The 21,013-nt window shown below is 54.3% G+C and overlaps 1 protein-coding gene across 1 annotated transcript; it reads right to left on the reverse strand.

The window, feature by feature from the left end:
- Positions 1-5,472: 5,472 nt before the first annotated feature.
- On the reverse strand, positions 5,473-20,496 carry PIAS4 (protein inhibitor of activated STAT 4). Its single transcript, XM_041465851.1, has 11 exons — positions 20,426-20,496; positions 17,258-17,681; positions 13,809-13,893; positions 12,633-12,674; positions 12,244-12,334; positions 11,810-11,938; positions 11,623-11,728; positions 9,120-9,193; positions 8,457-8,617; positions 6,645-6,775; positions 5,473-6,199 (listed from the first exon to the last, which is right to left on the reverse strand). The coding sequence occupies exons 1-11, from the start codon at positions 20,450-20,452 to the stop codon at positions 5,994-5,996; spliced, it is 1,476 nt and encodes a 491-aa protein (XP_041321785.1). The 5' UTR covers positions 20,453-20,496; the 3' UTR covers positions 5,473-5,993.
- Positions 20,497-21,013: the final 517 nt, after the last annotated feature.

Genomic DNA, 21,013 nt, shown 5'->3' on the forward strand with positions numbered 1-21,013 from the left:
GGGTGGGTTGTTTTGGGGGATTTCCCAGATTTTGGGAGCTCCAGAACTGCACTGGGAATTTTTAGGGTGGCGGGTTTCCAGGTTTTTGTGGGGGGGGTATTTTGGGGTATTTCCCCCATTTCAGGGGGTCCAGGACTGTAGGTTTTTGGTTTGTTTTTTTTTGGGGGGGAGGGGGTTTCCCCTATTTTGGGGGCTCCAGAACTGCACAGGGGATTTTTTGGGGGGTGTTCCCCCCCATTTTGGGGTGCCCAGGGCTGCTCTGGGGGGCTCTGTCTCCACCCGTGGCCGTGCCTCAGTTTCCCCCAATGGAACAAAGCCGCCCCCCCCTTGCAGAAAAAGACCAAAAGGGGGGGGGGTCCCTCCAAAAGGGGGGGGGTCCCACCCCGGGGAGGGGTCCCACCCCCCAGTCTGCCCCAGTGCCCCCCCAGTACCCCCAGCCCCATTAATCCGCTCGGGGGGGGCCGAGGGGGGGTCAGGGGACCCTAATCGCGTTTGGGGACAGATGGCCGCGGTTTAAGGAGCCTCCGGGGACACGTTTGGGGTGTCCCCCCTCCCCAAACCCCCCCAACCCCACGTGCCCACCCCAAACCTGAGCAGGGCAGAGCACGGCGTGACCCCACACCCCAAAAAATCCCTTAAAAACCCCCCAAAAATACCCCGAATCCCGATGTGACCGTGGGGACAGAAGCCAGCCCGACCCCCCCCCGGCAGCGCGACCCCCCCGGAGGGCACGGCCGAGGGGAGGGGGATTAATCTGTGTCATAATCTGCCTTGTTCGGGCCGCGAGCGCGGCTTTGGGGCTTTATCCCGGGATTTGTGGCCGAGTCGCCGTTCTTAGCGAGACGCCCTAATGCCACTTAACACCTGGGAGCCGCGATTTTCATTAGCGGCGTCAGGGACAATTAGTAAAGGAATAATTAGGGCAGGGACAGCCGCTGAAGGGTTTAAGCCCCATATGTGCCTGAGTGTGCGGGGAGGGGATTGGGGGACCCCCGGTTTGGGGGAGGGGGATCGGTCCAAATTTGGGCCGTGCCTCAGTTTCCCCCCCGTGGGAAAACATCTGTTAATGAAGGCAAAGGGTGGGGGTCGGTGTCCCCTCCCAGTGGGGGGACAGCGGGTGCCATGGTGGGGGTGACAACACGGGGGGGACACGGGATGGGGACCCCGGGAATGAGCCCTGTCCTGGGGACACAGGGGACACACACAGGGGTGACCTCGGGGCAGGTGCCACCCCCCGAGCTGTCCCCAGGGTGGGGGGCTCACAGGAAGGGGGCTCGGGGCAGGGGGAGCCGCCCCCAGCCCCAGCGCGGCCGCTCGGGCGGGGGGCACAGGGGGGAGACCCCGGGCAGGGCCAGGGGGGGCCCGGGGGGGCCCGGGGGGCAGCAGGGGCAGCAGCAGCCCAGGCCGTACAGGGCGTAGGGGTGCAGGTAGCCGACGTTCACCCTGCCGGGGAAACAGAGCGGGGTCAGCGCCGAGACCCCTCCTGGTGTCCCCAGAGCCCCCCAGGGGTCACTCAGGGCTGAGGGAACACTCAGGGCTGAGGGGTCACTCAGGGCTGAGGGGTCAATCAGGGCTGAGGGAACACTCAGTCCTGAGGGGTCACTCAGGCCCACAGGGGTCACTCAGGCCCACAGGGGTTCCTCAGTCAGGCCCAGAGGGGTCACTCAGGCCCACAGGGGTCACTCAGGGCTGAGGGGTCAATCAGGGCTGAGGGAACACTCAGTCCTGAGGGGTCACTCAGGCCCAGAGGGGTCACTCAGGTCTGAGGGGTCAATCAGGCCCACAGGGGTCCCTCACTCATGTCCAGAGGGGTCAGTCAGGCCCAGAGGGGTCACTCAGGTATCACTCTTGTCCAGAGGGGTCACTCAGTCCGGAGGGGTCACTCAGGCCCGGAAGGGTCACTCCAGCTGACCCCCGGCCCCACCGTGCCCACCCCATTCCCGGCCCGGGCTCCGGCCGCCGGCACAGCCGCTCTCCCGGGGGATCGGGGGCAGGCAGCACCAGCAGGCTCCGGAACGAGCCCGGCCAGCCCCGAGCCCGGACACCCCGAGCTCCAGACATCCCCGAGCCCGGCCAGCCCCGCTGGATTTCCCGCTGGATTTCCCGCTGGATTTCCCGCTGGATCTCCCGACGGATCGGGCTCAGCAGAGCCGGGCCAGCTCCCCAGCCCAGCCCCCCCCTCCCCGCACCGCTCACCCCAAAATCGGGAAATCGAGTGAAATGCCCAGGAATCGCCGCCACCTCCCGTCCCTCACCTTGTTCTTGAAGTAGGGGTAGTTGTCCATGATCCACTGGTAGATGTCGGACAGCAGCAGCTTCTTCTCGGGGGACGAGAGGATGGCGGTGGAGATGAGGGCGATGTAGGACTGGGCCGGTTTGTCGCCGGGCTCCGCTGGGGCTCGGGGGGCTCCCGGGGGGCTCCGGCCGGGGGGCTCCGGGCTGGCGCCGTGCCCCCGGCCCGACAGCAGGTACTCGATGCTGAAGGAGGCTCCGGGCGGGCGGCGGGGCGCAGCTGCTGTGTCCCCACCGCTGTCCCCACCCGTGTCCCCCATGGTGCAGGTGCTGCCGGCAAGTGCCGGCGCTCATGGCCCGGTAATTAGTGCAGATTACAGGGTTTGCTAATTGTGTTTTCACAAACGCGCTGCCCCCAAAGCGCGCTGTTTATCTGGCAAAGCCCCGGCTTTGACGGGATTTGGGCCCTTAAGCCTCATAAATAAAATGATTAATCCGCTGGAGGTGGAGGAATTCGGAGTGGCACCGAGGAGGTGCCCATGGGGAAGGGGCCGGGGGGTGCCCGGGGGTCCAGCTGCCCCCCAAAACTGGGGGAGAACCTGGAGGGGCTGGGGGTTGCCCCAGAAGCCTCCAGGCTCCGTTTGGGGTGATCCTGGAGACCCTGGGATGTCCGAGGAAATCCTGGGATTGGCCCAGGACCCTCCTGCCAGGCACGAAAACCCCCAGGTGTCATTTTGGGGTGAGCTGGGAGTGATGCTGGGGACCCTCAGGAGCCTGGGGGAGATCCTGGGGAAACTCCTGCTGACCCCAGGAAGGCTGGGGAGGCCCTGGGGGAAGATTTTCCCTGGGAAGATCCTGGGGATGTTGGGTGAGATCCTTGGGACCTCCTGGGAGAAGATCCTGGGGAATCCTGAAGAGCCCTGGACACCCTGGGGTGAGAAATCCCAACAAGCCGACACAGAATTAAATGTAAATCTTTCATTTTATTTAACAAACACTATAATTTGAAGAATGTGTACTGAGGGAAAGAAAAATAATTTTCTTTTTTTTTTTTTGTTTGTTTGCTTTGTTTTTTTTTTTTTTTTTTCTCTTCTCTTTACAAAACAAAGAAGAAAAAAAAAACAGGATATAAGAAAAAAAAAATAAAACCAACATATGTACAGGAAGAGCTGGCCAACTCCAACAGAAAGCATTAAAACAAGCATGGTGTTTCCAAACAGTTGCTTGGCCTGGAAAATTTAAAAGCAATTAAATTAGAATAAAAATATTAGGAAAACAACTGGACTCTAAAGCTACTGTGCAGCCAGGGCCGCAAGCACAGAACTTTGTACAGTAAAATTAATTTGGGAGCTCTACCCGGGTTTTTGTCAGTTGTTTTCATCCCCCTTTTCCCACCCCCACCCCCGTTTCAACCTGAAAACATATTGCTTACAGCCAGGGAAGAGAAGGAAAAGCAAAGCCTGGGGCCAAGGTGTCCCTGCGGGGACCAGGAGCTGCTCCGGGTCCCCCGGCAGACCCAGGGAAAGGGGGGCTGGACCCCCACCCCCTGACATTCCAGGCCAAACCCAGCCAGGCAGGAGGGCAGAATCCCCCTCCCACAGGGGCTCAGGGACCCCCACCCCGTTTGGGAGATGGGGGTGTGGGAGAGGAGCCCCCCAAGCTGGCAGGGGACCCCTCCTCACTGCGGAGAGGGGTCTTGGCTTTTGGGCAAGTGGCCAACGAGGATTTAGGGCAGCTCTGGCCGGACCTCGGGGGCTTTTCCCTCCAGGTGGGATTGGCCACGCGTGGAATTTTCTGGAGTGAGGGGGGAAGTGCTGGGAAAGGCACCAAGACCCCCCCCTCTCTGTGCCCCCCTGGCTGCTGGGGTGAGGGATGGAGGGTTTGGGGTGCCCAGAGCAGAGGAAGGATGGAGGGTTTGGGGTACCCTGAGGGGAGGGATAAAGGATGGAAGGTTTGGGGTACCCAGAGCAGGGATAAAGGAAGGATAAAAGGTTTGGGGTACCCTAAGGGGAGGGATAAAGGAAGGATAAAAGGTTTGGGGTACCCTAAGGGGAGGGATAAAGGAAGGATAAAAGGTTTGGGGTACTCTGAGGGGAAGGATAAAGGAAGAAAAAAAGGTTTGGGGTACCTGAAGGGAGGGATAAAGGGAGCATGGAGGGTTTGGGGTCTGGCAGTGCCCAGCAACACCAAGACCCTCGGGGGTCTCAGGCCAGCACCGGGCACAGGACATGCCCCCTGCCCCTCACCCAGCTCCCTCCCGGGGTTATCCTGAGCTCCAGGGGGAAAAGCCAGCGAGGTCCAGAGCAAACCAGAGCCAGTGGGAACAGCAGAGGCCGGGACAGAAACTCTCCAAGACAAAGTGAAAAAGGTGACGCTTCGCAAACTCAAAAGCAACAACGTTTTGCCACCAAAGAGCACAGGAGGAGCTTTGGCTCTGGGGCCAAAGGCTGGGACAGAGAAGTGGAGGGGCCGGAGCGCCCGGGCCCCGCCCTCGCACCGCCCGGACGGGCTCGGGACTCAAAGAAACCTGAATTGGAGTTACCGAGGTAGTTGGCTAAAAACTGAGATTCCCCCACCCGGCATTTTCTGGAAGGACCCCCCTGCCCTGCTCCTGCTCATGGTGCCAGGTGTGGGGGTGGCCTGCAGGTCACTGTCCCCATCCCCAGGTCAGTGGGGGTGTCATATAATCTATTAAAGAGATTCTTTATCTTCAAGCACTCGCAAAGGTTGCAGCGGTTTTTATGTGTTTTTGCCAGTTTTTGGTTTTGTTTTGGTGAGGGTTTATCTCGGGGGTGGGTGGGGCGGGGAGGAAAAGGAGCGAGGAAAGGACAGAGAGAGAAAGAGAGAGAGGCCGCCGCCTCCAGAACCAACCTCAACGAAAAGGGAATGCGCAGCCCTTGTCAGTCTTCAAAAACACCAAAGTTATTGCACTTCAAAAATACAACAGATCTGTGGTTCGAGCCCTCCCCTCCCACCCCCCAACCCCCCCATGGCTTCTGCTCAACTAAAACGAGTCACTACTGCACAAATCTCTACACTTCCCTTGGGATTAGGTTAAAATTCCAAACGTGTCTCTTTACATGAGGTGCAGAGCTGCTGGAGCTCTGAGCTAGAACAGTGCCACTTCCAAGCGGACATCTCACCCCATGCCCCCAGTCCCACCCCTAGAAACCCCCCCTCTATCCTCTCTGGGTTATACAACCCCCCCCAGAGCCCTCCCCGCTCCCCCCTCCCGCCCCGCCCCGGACTCACACGTCCAGCAAAACCTTTAGATTAATTAAGGAATGGTTAATTAACAAGAGGATCGAACTGCACACGGCTTTGGAGATGCAAGGGTGGGTGTCCTGGAGGTGTGCAGGGGAGCTCCCCCGATCCCGGGATCCAGGTGAGGGAGGATCCTGCCTGGCTTAAGACACTTTCTTTACTTCAGGCTCCAGTTCAGGGTCAGGCTCTGAGTGGGGTCGTTTTCCAACCAAGAAGCAGCTCAATGGTTTTTGTTTTTGTGGTGGTTTTTTGTTTTTTTTTTTTTTTTTTTTTGGTTTGTTTTTTTTTTTTTTTTTTTTTGGTTTGTTTTTTTTTTTTTTTTTTTTTTCTTTTCTTTTTTTTTCTCTCGTTTTAATGAGTAATTTGGAATAGGAAAGTCACAGGAGATGAGGGAGGGAGGGAGATGAGGTGGGAGAGGACGTTCTCCCCCTCCTCCAGTTTAATAAGCACCAGAGTATTCAAGTCTGTCCGTTGGGAATTCCGAGCCGTGGCTGCAGTCAGCAGGCAGAGACTAAACCTTTCTCGTAAGAGCAGCGTCGTTTGGGCTGGGGTCCCTCATCATCATCATCCTCCTCCTCATCCTCCTCCTCGTCCTCCTCTGAGGATGAGCTGTCCAGTGTTAAATCCACAACGTCTGCCGGGGCTTTGCCGTTCTCGCCGGTGCCGTTGGGAGTGGCCAGGAGCCCGTTCACCTCCGAGGAACCTGGCACGGGGAGCAGCAGCTGAGACCTCTCCTGTCCAGCTCAGGGAAGGAGCAACACTCCTGGCTGCTCAGCCTGGGCAAGGGAAGGCTCCAGGGAGAGCTCAGAGCCACTTCCAGAGCCTGAAGGAGCTCCAGGAGAGCTGGAGAGGGATTTGGGACAAGGGATGGAGGGACGGGACACAGGGAATGGCTCCCACTGCCACGGGGAATACTGGGGAGAAATTCCTCCTTGTGAGGCTGGGCAGGCCCTGGCACAGGGTGCCCAGAGCAGCTGTGGCTGCCCTGGATCCCTGGCAGTGCCCAAGGCCAGGCTGGACAGGGCTTGGAGCAACCTGGGACAGAGGAAGGTGTCCCTGCCATGGCAGGGGTGGCACTGGATGATCCTGCAGGTCCCTTCCAACCCAAGCCATTGTGGAATTGTGTGATTTCCCCCAGGGAGGCTCACCTAGAACCAGGATTGGACACTGAGGGCTGCAGCTCCGCTCCTTCTCGGCTCGGATGGGGCACCAGGAGCCATCCACCAGGTACTCGATCTCATCTGCATCTTCACATTCTGTCAGGATCTTGGACAGGAGCCTGCAGAGGGGACAGGAGGAGCTGTCACAGCCCTGGCAATCAGCAGGGTGTGTGCAGTGACCCTGCATGCAAAAGGAGCCTGGTGCTGCCTCCTGAGCTGAGAGCCCTTGGAGTCACGGACTTTATTCCCCATAAAACCAGTGCAGGTTCTGACAGTGCAAATCCATCCCAGCCCTTCCCGTCCATGCACCCAAATCATCAACTACCAGCTTAATTAGCTGCAATTAAAGACAGTTTTGCCTTTTCACCCAGTTTCTCAGGCACTGCTTCCAGGCAGGCGGCTGCTGCCCCATCCCATGGGACATTCCCAGGGACATTCCCAGCAAGGCTTCAGCAAAAGGTGAGATCTCCTTTGGCAGTAGGAACTCAGCAATCCAACAAGCAGCACTTCCCTTCCTTCCTAGTTTTATTTCTCACATCTCCACAATAGCCACCAGAACAACACTCCTGCATCAGGAACACCACGAAACCATGAAAATACACCTGGAATGAGGCCCTGATTCCAGAGGAACTGGGGACTTGCTTTATTCCCTGTGTCTCACCGTTAGCCTGGGATGTTTATTTGGAAATACTGCTCTGCCAGGCCTCACTCCCTCCTGGACTTGAGCACTTTCCTTCAGGAGGAAGGAGAACTCCCAGTGGAAAGACTTCCAAGGTCAGGAAAACTTTGTGGCACCCCAGTGGGAGAGTTTCAGCTTTCCCCAGCTCCTGTAGGAATTGTTCCCACAGCCAATCCCATCACCAGCACAGCAACCACCAAGCTGCAGCTCCCAAAAAGCTGACAAGGCCCTGAGGATCCCAGACCTGACCAACCACCTCCCTCCCTGCTCGGGAGCCTCCGGCTCTTTCCTGACTCCCAGCACCCAGCTGAGTGCCAGCTTCCCTCTCTCACTTCCAGGGAATCTGGGAAGGACATCAAACCCAGCAGAACTGGCATCAAACCCAGCCCTGAGCAGGGACAAAAGTCTGCTGAGCCTTCCCCAGGGACATCCTGCTGCTCCTCGTGCAGGACACGGGCATGGCTGACCCGTGTGGGCTGCACAATCCCACCCCTTGCAGCTTCCCCTTCATCTCCCCCTGTCAGAGATCTCCAAGGAACTGGATTTTCCTGTCAGGGTTGGCCAGGGGACAAAGCAAACAGGTTATCTGTGCTGAGGCTGCTCCAGGCTGCCTGGAAAGCCACAGCTCCTGGATCTGCCCAGGGCCCACAAAGGCAGCGACGCTCCAGGAGCCCTCGGTGAGGCTGGGAACAGACTGGTCTGCTCACTTCCCTGTGCCAGGGGAGCTGGAGCCACCCCAAACATCACTCCAAACTCTCCCTGCTCTTGAGGGAACCTGCAGTGGAGGCCAATCACACAGCCAGGAGGGTGGAGATCATTTCCCAGCAGGCAGGAACCACGTGTGCTGTTCCACCAGTCCTTGGCCAGCACCACGAGGATGTCAGTGGTCCCAGTCTACAGAAGGCTCCCAGCATTTGGGAGCACAAAACTGCTTCCAAACTCACCCCAAAAATGCTGCACCACAAGCCTGCTCCCTCCCAGCACATTGCTCTAACACACCAAAACACTGAAACCAGAATATTCTGCACCAGCAGAATAAACTTTCAACAGTTTCAAAGTCAAATTCAACCAAGAGCTGGATGCTGCACCCAGTGGGGAAGGAGAAAAGGTGCAAAACTCACCCATCAATGATGAGCTGGTCGTAGGGGGCAGGTTTGTCACACACAGGGCACATCCATGTGGGCTTTTTCTCATTCATCTGTAGGTAGAAGACGGCATCAAAGCACTGCAGGTGTGCACAGGTCTCGGCCCGGCACGGCACCGACAGACGCATCTTCACCAGCTGTGGGAGCAGAGAGCAGAGCATCAGCCTGGACACCTGGCAAGGAACCCCCAGATTCCCTCAGAAGGAAAAACATTTGTGAGTTTGCAAAGCTGGTCTGAGAGTATGGTTTGGGTTCTTGGCAAAAACCAGACTAAAACAGAGCTGGAGCTCCTTGGTTCTGGATTAAGCTGGGAGAGATGAGGTTCCAGTGCCTGAAGGGGCTCCAGAAGAGCTGGAGAGGGACTGGGGACAAAAGATGGAGGGATGGGACACAGGGAGCTGCTTCCCACTGCCAGAGGGAATATTGGGAAGGAATTCCTGGCTGGGAGGGTGGGGAGGCCCTGGCACAGGGTGCCCAGAGCAGCTGTGGCACCCTGGATTCCTGGAAGTGTCCAAAGCCAGACTGGGGCAGCCTGGGACAGTGGCAGGTGTCCCTGCCATGGCAGGGGGTGGCACTGGATGGCTTTAAGCTCCCTTCCAACCCAAACTCCAGCTCCACGAGGAGCCTGCAGGGTCTCACCGGACAGATGAGGGACACTCGCACCCCGGTGGTGGCGATTTCGCTGTCAGGGTCCAGGCGTAGCTTCTCTTTCACTGCAGGGAGAGCAGAGGACACAACACTTAACAAAACTCAGCCCTTGGCAACGCTGTGCAGCACAGGGGAAGCAGCTCAGCCCAGCCCTGGGGTGTGTATGGATCACTTTCTCTGTCAGGGAGGGAATGAACACGTGGATTCAGCTCCAGCCTGGGCACGGTGGGGTTAATTCCCCCCTGAGCTCTGTGGCAGCAGGATGGGGGGAAAAGTCTCCCCCCAGCACTTCCAGCTCAGAACAAATCCCCCCAAAAGTGAGCAAACAAACAGAGGGAAAACACATCCCATCCTTCTGCCATCAGGTTATCAAGCCTCCTCTCAGAACTGCTGTCACTCCTTGGCCTCTCTGCTGGCCACCTCCTTTATTCCAGAACATTCCACAGGAACCACAAACAGGCCCAGAGGCACCCAGGCAGACAGCTCAGAGCAAGGCAGCCATGCAAAACCAGGCACAGCAGCCATATCCAGCACAGAGCTGGGAAGAATCAGATGTTAGGAAAGGAGGAATCCTGCCCCTGCTGCTGCAGCCTGAAAGGAAAACCCAGAGGAGCAGCAGGGAAATCAAAGAAAGCAGCAGATGGGGGCAGGTCCCACGTGTGCAGGTCCCACACCAAGGTGCAAAAAGCAACAAAAACGAGCTTTGAACTGCTCCCCAAGTCCTGAGGAGGAGCTGCTGCTCCCACTGCTGCCTCTGACACTTCCATCACCGTTTTTCTTTGGAGCAAGTCAACCATTTCTTTTGACCTTTTCAGATCATAACAAGATGTCTCCAGACAATGAGGCTACATGCAGCTCTGCAACACCCAGCTTTAATTAGAGAGTGACTTCTCAGATGTGAAATTCCCAGGAGATTACAAGATTTGGGCTTGTTTTCCTCACATTAGGAGCCTTTTCATCCAAGCTTAATTTTTTATGAAGTTCTTTGTAAGATCTTTCTCTGTGCATCAATTACTGGGAGACCTGGGAAGGAGAATTTTCTGGGATCTCCAGGTCAGGATTTTGGATCCAAAGGCACGATCTGTTCTCAGACAATGTTCCTGTATTAAGTTCCACAGAATTTTATGCAAAGCAAGAGGAGTCAGCAGTGAGATGTGATTGAAGCCAAAGGGCAGCTTCAGTGTCAGGGAATTATTTGCAGAGCAGATCAGAGCTAGAAAAGCAAAGTTGAGGATCTCCTCAGGTTGGCCACTTCTGGATAACCAAGCAGCTTCCAAGCACAAAAACACGAAGGGGCTGAAATAAGACATTGCTCTTATTTGGTTTTATTTAAAGTCACCAAATACAACTGATCCCTGCCCAAAATCCAGGTGTCTGCAGGTTGGATACACCTGGAATCATCACCTGCCCTGGGAACTACCATCCACCTCCAAGACTGGCAGGCTGAGGAAGTTCAGCCTGGAGAAGAGAAGGTTGAGTGGAGACCTCCCAGCAGCTTTCCAGTCCCTGAAAGGGCTCCAGGGATGCTGGAAAGGGGCTCTTCTTTAGGAACTGCAGTGACAGGACAAGGGGGAATGGCTTGAAGAGGGGAAATTTGGGTTAAGATGTGCAGGAGAATTCCTCCCTGTGGGCAGGCCTGGCACAGGTTGCCCAGAGCAGCTGTGGCTGCCCCTGGATCCCTGAAGTGCCCAAAACCAGGATGGACAGGGCTTGGAGCAGCCTGGGACAGTGGGAGGTGTCCTGCCATGGCAGGGGTGGCACTGGATGAGATTTAAGGTCCTTCCAACCCAAACTATGCTGGGATTCCCTGACAGTTTCTTATCCTTGGGAGTTGTTTTCCAGGGTCTGGACAGTTCTAAAGACCATCAGGATCACAGGGTCAGTTCTCCCACGCAGAACGAAACAGTGAGAAGGTTTTGTCCAGCAACAGGAAAAATTGGGAATCTTCCACACTCATGAGCTCCATGTCAGAGTCCACCTTGGAAAAGTAATTTCCCCTCATTTCCAGTAATGTTTTACACGAGCCTCATACCAGGAGGATTTACCTGAGTGGTTTGGCATAAGCATCTCTGGGGACCATCTCTTCTCTGAAGCTCTCAAGGCATATCAAAGTGCTGCTGGTGACATCCCACTGCCACCCCAAGGAGTCCCAGGGACTGGGGCAGCAGGACATTGTCACCAGGATCCCTCGCTCCAGAAATCTCCTTTGGAAATCCCGAGGCTCAGTGCTGCTCATACTGACTCAGCTGAAGGCATGAAGCCCTTGCAGTCACAACGACACCGGCACGACACGACCTGGCCCAAATCCTACATCCAACTACAGAGCTGAGCCACCAGAACCACGGCTTTGGGGTGACCTCCCACGGCTCACACACAGCTCAGCAAGTCTGTTCAGATAAAAAGTGGGGTTTACACAGCTGGAGGGGAGCAGAGGTGTGAAAGGTGGTGTTTATTCCCCAGCAGGATGCACACAGGCCCTTCCTGAGCCACTCACCCAGCGCTTTGCAGAGCTCCGGGTGTTTGATGCCGATGGTTTTCAACCTCTGCAGCAGCTCTGCTGAGGTCATCTGCCGCACCAGGTACAGCCCCACCGAGTAGCTCTGGGGAGAGAGGGAGGAGAGGATGAGGAGGCTGCTCTGCAGGGCTGCCTGGGCAGCTCTGGGGGCTGCCTGGGCTCTCACCTTGCCGTAGTTGCCCCAGGTGACCGTGATGCGGTTGGTGGCCGCGGACAGGTACATGAGGTGGGTGAGGTTGATGGGCCTGCAGGGCCTCTTGGGTTCCACCCCGGGTTTGTTTGAGGGGTAGTAGCCCTAGAACAGCAAGATTAAATACAGATATTTATTTTTTACTCCAAGTGCATCTGTTGATCAGCTCCATTAAATTCCACTCAGCTCCAGATCTCAGGGATGGGGGGAAGGAGCTGAATACAGCACAAAGTAAACAGGATTGATCCTTTATACAGAACAGCTCATTAACAACATGGCTAATCCATTAAAAAATAGTTTTAAACTAAGCAGCACACTTCTATAGCGTGGCATTCATCAGGAAAGCAATTCCCTTCCATACTCCATAAATTTTCCCCCCAGCTTTTCCCCCCCAGTCCCGCAGTCCTCACCGGCACGGAGCAGTAGCTGTGGTTCACCTTGACGGCGATGTTGGGAGGGTACTGATCCTCCTGAGGGGAACTGGTGTCTGTGTAGCAGATTCTGGGCAGAAACAACACATCCCATAATATCCCAACACTCTGCACATCCCCAGCTCCCACAGGCCCCATCCCAATCCCCATCCCAATCCACGCTCCCTCAGCAGAGCCCATCCAGCTGGGACTCTGCTGTTTCTGCTCGAGGTTCAAAAGTGGAGTTTAAGATGCTCCTGTGAGGCCCAAGAACAAAAAGTTCGCTGGAAATTCTCTCTGGAGCCACGAAATCCATGCTGGAACTTGCTGGAACATTCCCTCCTCCCCTGCTCTGCCCCTGATGTTCAATGAGCCCAGCCCAGACCTACCTGAGCACCACCTGAACCGATTTCACACCGGGTTGCAACTCCCTGATAAATGAAAGAACAGAAAACTTCAAATTAATTATGTAAAAAAAATAAATCCCTATCCCCCCAAAAAAATCACCCAAACCAGCTGCCAGACTCAAGAACTTTAGTTGTTCCTATTTTTTTAAATAGAACTTCAAAAAATTACCTCCCAGAACTTTATTTAAATTGTACAATTCCCCCTGCAAATATCAGTGGTCCTGTAATTATTATTTTTTTTCCTGATGCACCAACCTACAGCTTTTCTCTGGGTTTTTAAAACTGTTCAGGTGCCTTCTGGTGATTTGTGAGAATTTATAAAAACTGGGTTTTAAGGTCAGGTTTACCTGACAGTGTTCAAGACTCTCTGTGTTTAATTATTCAGCTGAAGCTGTTCATGCAAACCAAGGGACTGAATATTAAGGCCCCGCTGTGAATATTGCAATTTCCATCAGGGCTATTCCTGACAGGATTTTAACTGGAATCAGGAAAGAAATGGAAGACACAACAAGGATATTTTACCAAGAGGCAAAACAACCAAGATATTCTTTCTCCAGCTCTTTAATTTATGACAAAGAGAAATATTCAAAGGTTTTATGTTGAATTTTTGGAGGAATTCTTCTGCATGAAGGGAGCAGGTCAGCCAAGAGGAAACCTCCCTGCCTGCACTGCCACCTCCGAGGAGAGTCTTTGTTTGACTCAAAAGTTGCATCTGACAGAGGTCAGGGTAAATCCTAATCCCAGATGTTTCCTCAGGCAGCTCCTGCAGCCTCCTCCCCACCAAGGAAGTTCCTTTCAGATGCAAACAGCCTCACACTCTGCCTTTTGAACCTGGCACAGAGCAAAGGCTGCACACACTCACACCAGCAGCTCAGCAGAGAATTTAGGTCATTGATGATTTCATCCCCATTTTCCTGCCCAAACGCACCATTCCAGAGGGAGATTAGAGCAGCACAAGTGAAACTTAAGGACCTGGATGGGGGAATTTGCAGCTCCCACTCCCCCCAAAGCTCTTTGCTGTACACGAGGAGCAGCCTGATGCCCTCAGACAAATCCTGCTCCCTTGCAGAGAACAAAAGCTTCCACAGGCAGGGAACATGGAATGATGGAATTATGCAGCTGCATTTTCTTGAGCTGTTAATACCCAGTGAGGAGTACCTGGAATTTCTGATCAGCTCCACTTGTCTTGGTGTTAATGCAAAAATGCACGGACTTTCCTGGAGCTTCTCATTATTCTGTGGAACTGAGGAGGGAAGAAAAGAGTGTCCATCAAACTGAGAACAGCAGCTCTGAGCACGAGGAGATTGTTATGCTCTGTTTGTCTCCAAGTCTTGTTTTCTCCCACACCCCAGAATTGCAGTTTTCACCTGTTTTGGCAATTCTGCTTTGATTAAAGCTTTGCTCATTTATTGCTCACTGTTCAGTACAACCAGCACAGACTTTGGATTTGATGTTTCTCTTTTTAAAATTATTTTTCCTCCCCTCAAAGAATTCAAGAGCCATCAGCTCACCACATCAGTGGTGTCACAGTGTGACCACATCCTCAAGAAGCCCAAGAGGAGACCTGAGCCTGACACAAAAGCCCAAAACCAACCAGACTGAGCAGGCAGGTTCTGGAAAAGAAAGAAAACAACCCCAGCAACAAAAAAGATTAGCTCAGGTAATAAAAAAGCAACACAAAAAGCAGCTGGAAGAGACAAAACACGACTCCAAACCCCCTGACCTTGAGGGTGGGACAGCAGCTCACCCTCAGAGAGGCTTGAGAGAGCCCAGCATTAATTGGAGCCTTTTGCACACTGGTAATTTTAAGATCAAGTGCATTTAATGTGAGGAAGATGAAGCTTGAGACGTGGGAAACTTTTGTTGCAACCTGTACTTCAACCTAAACACGTTTTATTTTCAGTTTTGTGTCTCCAAGCAAAGTTCAGACCCTGAGCTGCTGAAAGTCACGGGAGGAACACAAAGAGGAAGTGCTAAAAGAGCTTTTTAAAAATGATTTAAAACAGCAAGAATTGGGTGTTTTGCTTTTCCATTGCTTGGTTATTCAAAGCCAACAGGATTTCAGAAGGAGGAAAGTGCACTTTTTTATGAAAAAGAGGAGATGAAGGAAGGATAAAACCTCAGCAGCTCTTGGAAGACCTGGTGACAACTTGAGTCACTCCAGGTGCTTCCCCTTTGGTCCCTTTTCTGCTTTAAAAATGCAAATGGAACTTGCAAAAATAAATTTCAGAAGTAAGAATTAAGATATCTTTGTGGAACTTTTTGTTTCATTCCAGTTTCCGTCCAAATACCTCCTGACAAAAACAACCAGCAGAAAGTAAAGCATTTCATGAGGTATTTTTAGAAGTGATGATTGACAAGGAAAATAACAAAAAAGTAATTTTAATGTTTCAGATTAAAAAACTGCCAATAAACTGAGTCCTGCTGATTGTTCAGCCACACAAAGACAAAGCAAACCTGATTAGGAAAAACGAGAAGCTGCTCATGGTTTATTTTGCATTTCTATCAGCTCACTCTTCCTTTATACAGAAATTAAATTGCTGCTGGAAAAAAAAAAAAGCCCAAAATCTGGGAGGTGCAGCCTGGTCAGGTGTGAGACCTGAACATCTTCTGGTGCCCAGCTGCACAAAAACCTCTGCCAGCAGCAGGGAAATCAGGCAGAAAGCTGCAGGGACCTGGCTGGCCCAGGGGAGGTGTCACCTACCAGGGGCAGAGCTGCATTTAATGAGCCCTGGGCTCTGAGCTGGTGCAGGGGACATTTGATGGCAACCTGGAACTAAACCTGGTAATCCCAGCGAGTGTTTCCAGCCTCTCCTGTCTCTGGATGCTTCCACCTCTTGGAAATTTTGTTTTCCTTCAGAATCCCATGTTGGAATTGCTGACTAAAACACATTTAACACTGAACAAACCATTCCACACGCAATTATCATGTTTGAGCTTGACTCTGTCACCACTCAGCTGTTTTGTCACAGCATTAACGCCTTCAAATGAAGAAGAAATTACATAAAATCTGACTAATTAGACCTTTATCTTTTTGTTTCTGCACAATCAAATCTTTTATCTGTTTTTTCTCCCAAGCCACAACAAATGTATCTTCAGCAAAGCCAGACCAGCTCAAGTTGTAGAATCATTTGGGAGAGAATTCTGACATTACCACATGAATTTATGAGACACTCAGCAGAACTCAACTCTCTGGACATGCTGAATTTGCTACCAGAACATTCTATTTAACATCAGTTAACAACATTCTTTGTTTCTCCAAACTAAAATAATGAAAGATCAGTCTCCACACCCCAGGGAAAATGCTCTTCTTCCAGTTTTACTGGTTAGCCCTCAAAACACACAGCACCACACACAAATAACTGTGACAAGCACAAAAAAAAAGTCAAAAATACAGTTTGAAGTGTTGCCACCCTCTTTTATCCACAGGATGCTTCAGGTCAGGGATTTTAGTGCTGAAAACCAGCCTTAGTGTAGAATGTGGCTCCATAATCCACAGGAAACAAACAAGCTGGGATTCCAAGTCACATCCCAAAGTGACACATTCCAGGTCTGAGGAAAATCACAGGATCTGCATTGGGAAGGACCTGAAGAATCATCCCATTCCATCCCACAGGCAGGGACACCTTCCACTGTCCCAGGGTGCTCCAACCTGGCCTTGGACACCTCCAGGGCAGCCACAGCTTCTCCTTCCCTGTGCCAGGGCCTCCTCATCCTCAGAGGGAAGAACTGCTCCCCAATGTCCCATCTAAATCTCTCCTCTTTCAGTTTGAAACCATTCCCCCTTTCCCAGCACTCTCCCTCTCTGTAAAAAGCTGCTCTCCCTCTTTTGTCAGGCACCTTTTAGCAATGGCAAGCCCAGAGGTAAATATTCCTCTGTAAATCCTGAGCATGGGAGGAAAGAGAGGGGGGAAGAGACAGGGGTGGGGAAGAGAGGGAGAGAAGGGGGGAAAGAGAGGGAGAGAAAGGGGGAAAGAGAGGGAGAGAGAAGGGGGAAAAGAGAGGGAGAAGGGGGGAGGACAAGAAAGAGAGAAGCAGGAAAAAGAGAGAGAGAAGGGGGGGAAAAGAGAGAGAGAGAGGGGGGGGAAAGAGAGGGAGAGAGAAGGGGGAAAAGAGAGGGAGAAGGGGGGAGGACAAGAAAGAGAGAAGCAGGAAAAAGAGAGAGAGAAGGGGGGGAAAAGAGAGAGAGAGAGGGGGGGGAAAGAGAGGGAGAGAGAAGGGGGAAAAGAGAGGGAGAAGGGGGGAGGACAAGAAAGAGAGAAGCAGGAAAAAGAGAGAGAGAAGGGGGGGAAAAGAGAGAGAGAGAGGGGGGGGAAAGAGAGGGAGAGAGAAGGGGGAAAAGAGAGGGAGAAGGGGGGAGGACAAGAAAGAGAGAAGCAGGAAAAAGAGAGACAGAAGGGGTGGAGAGAGAGAAGGGGGGGAAAAGAGAGAGAGAGAGAGAAAAGAGAAAGAGGGGAAAAGAGAGAGGGGGAGAAAAAAGACAAGGGGAGGATGGAAGAGAGAGATCTCACCACCCCAACCATCAACCTCTCCTGCCACACAACTTTAGAAACTCCTTCAAAACACCACTCACTTACCAACACCCCCCTCCCAGCCCCGAATCTCACCTAGCTCTGTGGGCTTCAACAGCTCGTCCAGCGTGGTATAAAAGGGCAGCTTGACCAAGCGAACCTCGGGCTTGGCCACTTTGGGGGGCAACCTGCCCAGTCCGTTCAGGTATTTGCCGTAGAGGGCAGGGTAGTCGATGCTGGCGGCGGGCAGCGTGCGGGGCACGGCGCTGCCGCGCTCGTAGGACGAGGAGTGCAGGGCCAGGCCCTCGGCGCGCGCCGGCGCCGGAGCCACCTCCGAGCCCTTCTTGTTGTAGCGAGTCTCGTAGAGCTCCTTGATCTTCTTGAACACCTCGGGGCTGCAGTCAAACTGGACCAGCTGCAAAGCTCGGGTCACTAGTTCGTGTTTTAGTCCGCTTTTACTCCTGCCAACAAAACCCAGCAACATCTGAAGATCTGAGACTCGGAAACTCATCACCATGTTCTGGGGGATAAAAAATTAAAAGATGTTCTCATAGTTATAGAAGGCAAAGGTTTAGTTGTCACTTTATAACTACAAGGCAAGATATTAAAGATTTCCCCTCAAAGAAAGACCCCAAACCCGCTGCTGTCACCTGATTTTGGTTCCCATTTCTTGTCTGAGCAGAGATCACCCACTGAAATATCACCTGAAGGACAAAGCCACCAGCACAGTCAGCAAACGACTCAAAAATCACTTGGACGGATGCTGAGCATCCCCAAGACAGCTCAGCTGGAAGCAGAGCCACCTCAAAGGTCTAAACCAAGAGGCCTCACTTGTGGAAGAGCTCATGAACTCCTTCAGAGCCTGAGGCATCCAGAATTCCCAGAGAAACATGGAAAACTTCATCCCAAACGGTGCCAGTGCAAGGCACAGGAAGAAAATCCAAACGAGTTAGGTGAGGCTGAGGTGAACTGGGGCCACCAATCCTGGATTTCTGGATGGGAAAACCCCTCCAGAATCCTCCCCACATCCACAGGGGATGTTTTCACAAAAACACATATTTTAGAGCATGGAAGGATACTGAGATTACTGAAGAGAGCAGTGTGTTCCCAGGAGAACAATGCCAAGCACTTCCCTGTGATCCCAGCCAGGAGCTGCCTTGGAGTCACACTGCAATTATCAATTTCAGTGTCTGATAAGCAGCAAAACCCAGCTCAGGCTTCCAAAATTCCCTCTCTGTGGCAGCTCAGGCCTGTAACTGTCAGCAGAGTCAAAGGCCACAAGGCAACTTCCCATCAAAAACCAGGAATTCTTCCTGTTGAACCCACAGCTCCAGGTTGGCATTTCAATTCCCCAAACACCAAAGAGCCTTAAAATGGCAAAAAAAGCAGCTTATAAAGTACAGGGGTTGGAAAATTCAAGCTGCCCTGGAAATAAACTTGGTAGATATCCACACATATTCACTCCACATCCTTCCTGGTTTGTGGGGCATAGGGAAATTCGAGAAGAAACCCCCCAAAAAAATCCAGCAGCAAAGATCCAGCAGATCTTCCCCAACCTCTACCCCACTCTTGAATTAATAATTAAAAAGAAAGCATAAAAGATAATCTAACAATCTTATCATTTCCTGGAATAAACCAGCTACAGATATTTTTTTTTGTTTTTAATTAAGGAATCTACAACTGTTTCCAGAAACATTTCACAGCCACTTTCGGATGTGTGGGAATTTCATGAGAGAGAAAATGCCATTTGATTTTCTCCTTTTCCCTTGCATATGTCATTTAATCTGAAAACCCAAAAGCTGTTATGTCACTGTCTGCAGTTAGAACTTCTGGGAGTCGTGATGAGTCCCAAAATATCCCTGATGAGGGAAAAAAAAAAAAGGACTGATGACTAAAGAGGAGAGAAAAGATGTTTAACTGCTAGAAAGTCAGAATTTCAGAGCCCTGGATTCATGGTGCTGCTCCTCCAGACAGCACCTGTGAAATCCTGGAGAAATCTACTTTGTGCCTCAGTTTTCTTCAACTCAAGAACAGAATCAGGATCATTAAGGTTGGAAAAGCCCTCCAAAATCATCAAGTCTGATGAAATCCCACCAGGATCATTAAAGCGTGTTAGGAAATGGAGAGAGTGTTGCTGTCCCCGAGGGATTTGAGGATAAAAGGGGTATTTGGAAAGCTAAATTCATCAAGACACAGCAGCAGGGCCATCCCAGGAGCACAGGAATTCCTCCTGAGGGAATTGCTCCTGGAGCACCTCACCCAGGATTCCTGGCCTGGAAAGCGGAGCTGGAGCCCAGAGTTTCCCTTTAGAAGGAATTCAGGCCCAGCAGGACGATGAGATCCGAGCACCACCACAACAAGAAACCCCAGACAAAGCGAACCGAGGGCTCCAGCTGCCCCGTGCGAGCAGGGAGAGCACATGGACCGCCGGGATTGCCGGCGCTGCCGGCCGTTCCTCCTCTCGGGAACCCTCGCGTGGGACGGCTCAGAGCCCACCAAAGCCCCCCACGGTGCCCGGGAAGCGCGCTGCCCGCTCCGGAGCCGCAGGGAAAGGGCAGAGCCCCCCAAAAACAGCCTCTCCCGCTGGGATGGCTGCGGCCATCCAGCCCCATCCCGGCCGAGGGGAACGCTTCCCGGGGAACGCTTCCTTGGGAACACTTCCAGGGAACGCTCCCCGGCCGCTGCCGTTGCTCCTTAACCGCCCCCAGCAGCGGCTGCCACCGGAGGCTCCCACAGAACCGGGATCCCGAGGGGAACGGGAAAAGCTCCCGGGGCTTCCCAAGGCACAAACCGCCTTGGAAACGCAACTCCGAGCATGGATTCGCTTCACCCCATCCCAGCGGGGCCCTGCGGCCGCTCCTGCCCCCGGCAGTGCCCGTCCCGCCGGCTCCGCGACCCCCGCCCGCCGGACAGCTCCGCACCGAGCCGCTCCTCCCGGGACCGGGCAGCGGCACCGGGCCGGGGGGCAGCACCAGCGATCCCTAAGCCCGGGAATTAGCGGGGGAATCCCGCCGCGGGGGCAGCCCCGAGGAGAGCGGGCAGCACCGCGGGTCGGCCCGGCCCGGTTCGGCCCCGGGAGGTCCGGCGGGGGCTGCGGCCCTGAGGCCGGGGCGGGGCAGTCTCTGAGGTAAAAAGGCGAGGGGGAGGCCCCGGAGCGCCGCCCCCGCGGCTCGCAGCGCCGCCCTCCCGCCGTCCCCTCGCGCCGGGAGCCGCCCGGTGCCGGCCGGGCCCCGCGGGCGGGGCGGCGGCGCCGCTTTCCCTCACCTTCGCCTCCACCAGCTCCGCCGCCATCTTGGGCCTCCAGCGTCCACCGCGCCGGGCGCCGCCGCCGCCGGGTCACGTGACGCCCTCGCGCCGGGGGTGGAGGGCGGGGCCGCGCAGCGAGCGCCGCCCAATCGGCGCGCTCGCCCCTCCCTCCCCCGGCCGCGCCCTCCGGGCCACGCCCCGCCAGGCCACGCCTCCCCCGGGAGTCTTAAAGGGGCCGCGCTCCGCTAAACCGGGGGCGCGCCGGGGGAAATGGCGGCGGGAGCGGGGATGGGAGCGGTGGGGGCGGGGATGGAGGCGGCCCCGCGGGCACTGCGGGAGGGGGAGGGGGTGGGCAGGAGGTGGGGGGCTGCCCCCAAGATGGCGGCAGGCGGGTGCCCCGGGGCAGGGCAGGGCCCGGTGGGCTCGAACCGAGGCTCCGCCGCCGGCCCCGGTGATGGGGGGAAGGGTCTCGGTGCCACGGTTCCCGGGGAAGGGAGAGCAGGGCAGGGGGGATCTCCTGGCCAAAATTTGCAGCGTGGCAGGGACGTCCCAGAGACCCCCGAGTGTTCCTTGTGCAGTCAGTGTTTGTGCCCCTTCTGCAACATC

The sequence above is a fragment of the Pyrgilauda ruficollis genome, unplaced genomic scaffold (assembly GCF_017590135.1).
Source record: "Pyrgilauda ruficollis isolate IOZ18807 unplaced genomic scaffold, ASM1759013v1 scaffold192, whole genome shotgun sequence".
NCBI classification, from domain to species: Eukaryota; Metazoa; Chordata; class Aves; order Passeriformes; family Passeridae; genus Pyrgilauda; species Pyrgilauda ruficollis.

Coding starts and splice junctions, on each gene's coding strand:
- PIAS4 (XM_041465851.1), bottom strand. CDS start 20,452: ATGGCGGCGGAGCTGGTGGAGGCGAAG. Junction 12,335..12,632: donor TCGGTTCAGGTGGTGCTCAG/GTAGGTCTGGGC, acceptor GTTTCTGCCCAG/AATCTGCTACACAGACACCA. Junction 9,194..11,622: donor GGAGCTCTGCAAAGCGCTGG/GTGAGTGGCTCA, acceptor CTCTCCCTGCAG/TGAAAGAGAAGCTACGCCTG.